Source organism: Oncorhynchus masou, chromosome 30 (genome assembly GCF_036934945.1).
Source record: "Oncorhynchus masou masou isolate Uvic2021 chromosome 30, UVic_Omas_1.1, whole genome shotgun sequence".
In the NCBI taxonomy this organism is placed as follows: Eukaryota; Metazoa; Chordata; class Actinopteri; order Salmoniformes; family Salmonidae; genus Oncorhynchus; species Oncorhynchus masou.
The window spans coordinates 6,655,816-6,661,815 of record NC_088241.1 but is presented as its reverse complement, the minus strand read 5'-3'; the positions used below and the strand labels follow the sequence as shown (position 1 = coordinate 6,661,815).

The 6,000-nt window shown below is 41.4% G+C and overlaps 1 protein-coding gene across 6 annotated transcripts in view; it reads left to right on the top strand.

Moving 5' to 3' along the window:
- LOC135521890 (chromodomain-helicase-DNA-binding protein 4-like) overlaps nt 1-6,000 on the top strand; it is a 66,750-nt gene that overhangs the window by 40,389 nt on the left and 20,361 nt on the right. Inside the window, exons 28-29 of one of the 6 annotated variants that reach the window (XM_064947678.1) lie at nt 1,162-1,336; nt 1,918-2,007. In XM_064947678.1, coding sequence (XP_064803750.1) covers nt 1,162-1,336; nt 1,918-2,007 — 265 coding nt within the window. Of the gene's footprint in view, nt 1-1,158; nt 1,349-1,917; nt 2,008-6,000 lie in introns of all 6 variants that reach the window. The other 5 variants (XM_064947675.1, XM_064947679.1, XM_064947674.1 and 2 more) reach the window with 5 other exon arrangements.

Below are 6,000 nucleotides of genomic sequence, written 5' to 3'. Positions count from 1 at the left end.
TTCTTCCATCATTGCTAACCTGTGTGTGTGTGTTAGTATATGAGTTCTTCCATCATTGCTAACCTGTGTGTTAGTATATGAGTTCTTCCATCATTGCTAACCTGGGTATTAGTATATGAGTTCTTCCATCATTGCTAACCTGTGTGTGTGTGTTAGTATATGAGTTCTTCCATCATTGCTAACCTGTGTGTGTGTTCGTATATGAGTTCTTCCATCATTGCTAACCTGTGTGTTAGTATATGAGTTCTTCCATCATTGCTAACCTGTGTGTGTGTGTTCGTATATGAGTTCTTCCATCATTGCTAACCTGTGTATTAGTATATGAGTTCTTCCATCATTGCTAACCTGTGTGTGTGTGTTCGTATATGAGTTCTTCTATCATTGCTAACCTGTGTGTTAGTATATAAGTTCTTCCATCATTGCTAATTTGTGTGTTAGTATGCGAGTTCTTCCATCATTGCAAACGTGTGTTTGTGTGTGTTAGTTAGTATACGAGTTCTTCCATCACTGCTAAACTTTGTGGGTGTGTTAGTATACGAGTTCTTCCATCATTGCTAACCTGTGTGAATGTGTTAGTATACAAGTTCTTCCATCATTGCTAACCTTCGTGGGTGTGTTAGTATACGAGTTCTCCCATCTAGGTTAACTGTGTGTGTGTTAGTTAGTATACGAGTTCTTCCATCATTGCTAACCTGTGTGGGTGTGTTAGTATAGGAGTTCTTCCATCATTGCTAACCTTCGTGGGTGTGTTAGTATACGAGTTCTCCCATCTAGGTTAACTGTGTGTGTGTTAGTTAGTATACGAGTTCTTCCATCATTGCTAACCTGTGTGGGTGTGTTAGTATAGGAGTTCTTCCATCATTGCTAACCTTCGTGGGTGTGTTAGTATACGAGTTCTCCCATCTAGGTTAACTGTGTGTGTGTTAGTTAGTATACGAGTTCTTCCATCATTGCTAACCTGTGTGGGTGTGTTAGTATAGGAGTTCTTCCATCATTGCTAACCTGTGTGGGTGTGTTAGTTAGTATACAAGTTCTTCCATCATTGCTAACCTTCGTGGGTGTGTTAGTATACGAGTTCTTCCATCTAGGCTAAGCTGTGTGTGTGTTAGTTAGTATACGAGTTCTTCCATCATTGCTAACCTGTGTGTGTGTGTCCAGGAGGAGGAGGTGCAGCGTGAGGTGATTAAACAGGAGGAGTCAGTAGACCCAGACTACTGGGAGAAACTGCTGAGACACCACTATGAGCAGCAGCAGGAGGACCTGGCCCGTAACCTGGGAAAGGGCAAGAGGACCCGCAAGCCTGTCAACTACAACGACGGCTCTCAGGAGGAACGAGGTAGTAGACGGGGTACAGAACAGCGCTGCACAATGCAACCTTTTTTAACTACTCTGTGTGTGTGGATGTGGAGGTGTGTTTATGTGTGTGGTAGGTAGGGTGTGTGGGATAAGAGTGTGTATATTTTGTGTTATATTGGAGCGTGTGTGTGTGTGTTAATGGTTTGTGTTCGTACTACATGTTTGTCTATGTCCCATCTCTGTCCTCTGTGTTTTTGAGGTGTTTCTAGTAGTATTCTAGGATTAAGCATGGGCATGATGTTTCCTTCCTACTGTCTCAGTACTCTCTCCTATCGGTCTCTAACAAGATTGGGGTCAATTCCAATTCAGGAAGTGAATTGATATTCAATTCATGTTTGGCAATTTCCCATTGACAATAAAGTGACCCCAACCGTGTTAATGACTTTGGTATTGACAAGTTTAGTTCTCTTGTGAAGTTGGTTGAAGTGAATATATGTCTGTGATTGTATCTGTTGTTCACTCTTTCTTCCTTCTCCCCTGAAAACAGAGTGGTCTGTGTCCTAAGACTCTCTGATTGGCTAATCCTGTCTCTTCCCCTCCCATCTCTCTCCATTCTATAAGCAGATTGGCAGGAGGATCAGTCTGACAACAACTCAGATTACTCTGTGGCCTCAGAGGAGGGAGATGAGGACTTTGATGAGCGATCAGAAGGTAACAAACACTATTGTCATGAATTCAAATTGAATACATTGCATTCGGAAAGTATTCAGACCCCTTCACCTTTTCCAACATTTTTTTACGTTACAGCCTAATTCTAAAATGTATTAAATAAAACATTTTGCTCATCAATCTACACACAATACCCCATAATGACAAATTGAAAACAGTTTTTTTTTAAACAACATTTTTGCAGAAACACATTATTTACATAAGTATTCAGACCCTTTGCTATGAGACTCGAAATTGAGCTCAGGTGCATCCTGTTTCCATTGATCATCCTTGAGATGTTTTTACAACTTGATTGGAGTCCACCTGTGGTAAATTCACTTGATTGGACATGATTTGGATTTGGAAAGTATTCAGACCCCTTCACATTTTGTTACATTACATCCTTATTCTAAAATTGATTAAAATTGTTTCCCCCCCTCATCAATCTACACACAATACCCCATAATGACAAAGCAAAAACTGTTTTTAAGAAATTTTTGCAAAATTATTTATAAAATAAAAAAAAACTGAAATATCACATTTACATAAGTATTCAAACCTTTGCTCAGTCCTTTGTTGAAGCACCTTTGGCAGCGATTACAGCCTCGATGACGTTCCAGGTTTGGCGCACCTGTATTTGGGGAGTTTCTCCCATTCTTCTCTGTTGATCCTCTCAAGCTCTGTCAGGTTGGATGGGGAGTATCGCTGCTCAGCTATTTTCAGGTCTCTCCAGAGATGTTTGATCAGGTTCAAGTCCGGACTCTGGCTGGGCCACTCAAGGACATTCAGAGACTTGTCCTGAAGCCACTCCTGCATTGTCTTGGCTGTGTGCTTGGTGTTGTTGTCCTGTTGGAAGGTCTGAGGTCCTGAGTGCTCTGGAGCAGGTTTTCATCAAGGATCTCTGTCCTTTGCTCTGTTGATCTTTCCCTCGATCCTGACTGGTCTCCCAGTCCATGCCGCTGACAAAAATCCACCACGGCATGATGTTGCACCACCACACTTCACCGTAAGGATGATATTGGCCAGGTTATGAGCGGACCAGGTTTCTTCCAGATGTGACGCTTGGCATTCAGGTCAAAGAGTTCAATCTTGGTTTCATCAGACCAGAGAATCTTGGTCTGCCTAATTTTTTAAATATTTTTTATATATTTCACCTTTATTTAACCAGGTAAGCTAGTTGAGAACAAGTTCTCATTTACAACTGCGACCTGTCCAAGATAAAGCAAAGCAGTTCGACACATACAACAACACAGAGTTACACGTGGAATAAACAAGTTTACAGTCAATAACACAATAGAGAAAAAGAAAGTCTATATACAGTTTGTGTAAATGGCGTGAGGAGGTAGGCAATAAATAGGTGGAGTGCTGCAGATATATGGTTGACCTTCTGAAAGGTTCTCCTATCTCCACAGAGGAAATCTGGAGATCTGTCAGAGTGACCATCTGGTTCTTGCTCAGTTTGGCCGGGCGGCCAGCTCTAGGAAGAGTCTTGGTGGTTCCAAACTTCTTCAATTTAAGAATGATGGAGGCCACTGTGTTCTTGGGGACCTTCAATGCTGCAGAAATATTTTGGTACTCTTCCCCAGATCTGTGGCTCAACACAATCCTGTCTCGGAGCTCTACGGACAATTCCTTCGACCTCATGTCTTGGTTTTTGCTCTGGCATGCACTGTCAACTGTGGGGGTTTTCGGTGAAAAGCCACATTTGTTCATCCTCCTGAGGTTGAAGAGGTACTGTTGCAAAATTACGTTTCCACAAAATGATGATAATGCTTTGCAACAAAAATTAATGGTAACATTTCCAAATGCATTGTATGAGTGTGTGTTTGTGTCTGCAAATAAATGAATCTCTGTATGTGCTAGTTCAAATTAGTGTTTGCTTGTGTGTTTTCCTACAAATGACAGAAAGTGAAAGAGTGTAATCATTTGTGTGTGAGAATGAGCGCGAGAGAGAGCAACTGATTCTGTTAGCCAGTTATATCAGGCCAATTAAATTATAATAGTACGAAACTATTCCACACTACAAGTCTAAGTAAGCAGAAGCACAAACGAATACTTAATGGCCGACGGAAGTTAGAAGGGCCGGTAAGCCCCAACTACTGATACAGGGTTAGATATTTGTTCATCCCCCTAATGGTTCATTTAGGATCGGGGATAGAATAATCTGATTATAGATCTGTGGTTAAGGTCAGTTCTACCAGGAGTGTTACGAAGCTGTGTCCCATGCTAACGTCTTTCAAATGGCCCCTACAGATTATACAGAAACAGACTAACTCCTGCATCGACTTGTAAGAGAGGGCAGCAACATGGTCAGAATATATCAATTCTGTACAGTGAATCATCCATGTTCTTTTTCAGGATCTGTTCAAATTCTTATTTTGAGGTTTATAGTGTGGTGCTCATACATAGAATTAGAAGAAACAGTTTAATGCACTTATGATGACATCCATTCTTTGAGTTTATGGATATCCAATCATTGTTAAGTTAATATATGATTGTGGTCAACATGACATTTGGTTAAACTACAAGTGTTATGAAATGGAAGGGTTGCAGGTAAAAAGTCTGGTGTAGAATACCTTTTAATTTACATTGTTGGAACAACATTTCCATTGATGAAATTCACAAAAAAATCATCCAGGACATACAGTGGGGCAAAAATGTATTTAGTCAGCCACCAATTGTGCAAGTTCTCCCACTTAAAAAGATGAGAGAGACCTGTAATTTTCATCATAGGTACACTTCAACTATAAAAATCCAGAAAATCACATAGTAGGATTTTTAATTAATTTATTTGCAAATTATGGTGGAAAATAAGTATTTGGTCAATAACAAAAGTTTATCTCAATACTTATATACCCTTTGTTGGCAATGACAGAGGTCAAACTTTTTCTGTAAGTCTTCACAAGGTTTTCACACACTGTTGCTGGTATTTTGGCCCATTCCTCCATGCAGATCTCCTCTAGAGCATTTATGTTTTGGGGCTGTTGCTGGGCAACACAGACTTTCAACTCCCTCCAAAGATTTTCTATGGGGTTGAGATCTGGAGACTGGCTAGGCCACTCCAGGGCCTTGAAATGCTTCTTACGAAGCCACTCCTTTGTTGCCCGGGCGGTGTGTTTTGGATCATTGTCAAGCTGAAAGACCCAGAACACGTTTCATCTTCAATGCCCTTGCTGATGGAAGGAGGTTTTCACTCAAAATCTCACGATACATGGCCCCATTCATTCTTTCCTTTACACGGATCAGTCGTCCTGGTCCCTTTGCAGAAAAACAGCTCCAAAGCATGATGTTTCCACCCCCATGCTTCACAGTAGGTATGGTGTTCTTTGGATGCAACTCAGCATTCTTTGTCCTCCAAACACGACGAGTTGAGTTTTTACCAAAAGGTTATATTTTGGTTTCATCTGACCATATGATATTCTCCCAATCTTCTTCTGGATCATCCAAATACTCTCTAGCAAACTTCAGATGGGCCTGGACATGTACTGGCTTAAGCAGGGGGACACGTCTGGCACTGCAGGATTTGAGTCCCTGGCGGCGTAGTGTGTTACTGATGGTAGACTTTGTTATTTTGGTCCCAGCTCTCTGCAGGTCATTCACTAGGTCCCCCCGTGTGGTTCTGGGATTTTTGCTCACTGTTCTTGTTATCATTTTGACCCCATGGGGTGAGATCTTGCGTGGAGCCCCAAATCGAGGGAGATTATCAGTGGTCTTGTATGTCTTCCATTTCCTAATAATTGCTCCCACAGTTGATTTCTTCAAACCAAGCTGCTTACCTATTGCAGATTCAGTCTTCCCAGTCTGGTGCAGGTCTACAATTTTGTTTCTGGTGTCCTTAGACAGCTCTTTGGTCTTGGCCATAGTGGAGTTTGGAGTGTGACTGTTTGAGGTTGTGGACAGGTGTCTTTTATACTGATTACAAGTTCAAACAGGTGCCATTAATACAGGTAACGAGTGGAGGACAGAGGAGAAGAAGTTACAGGTCTGTGAGAGCCA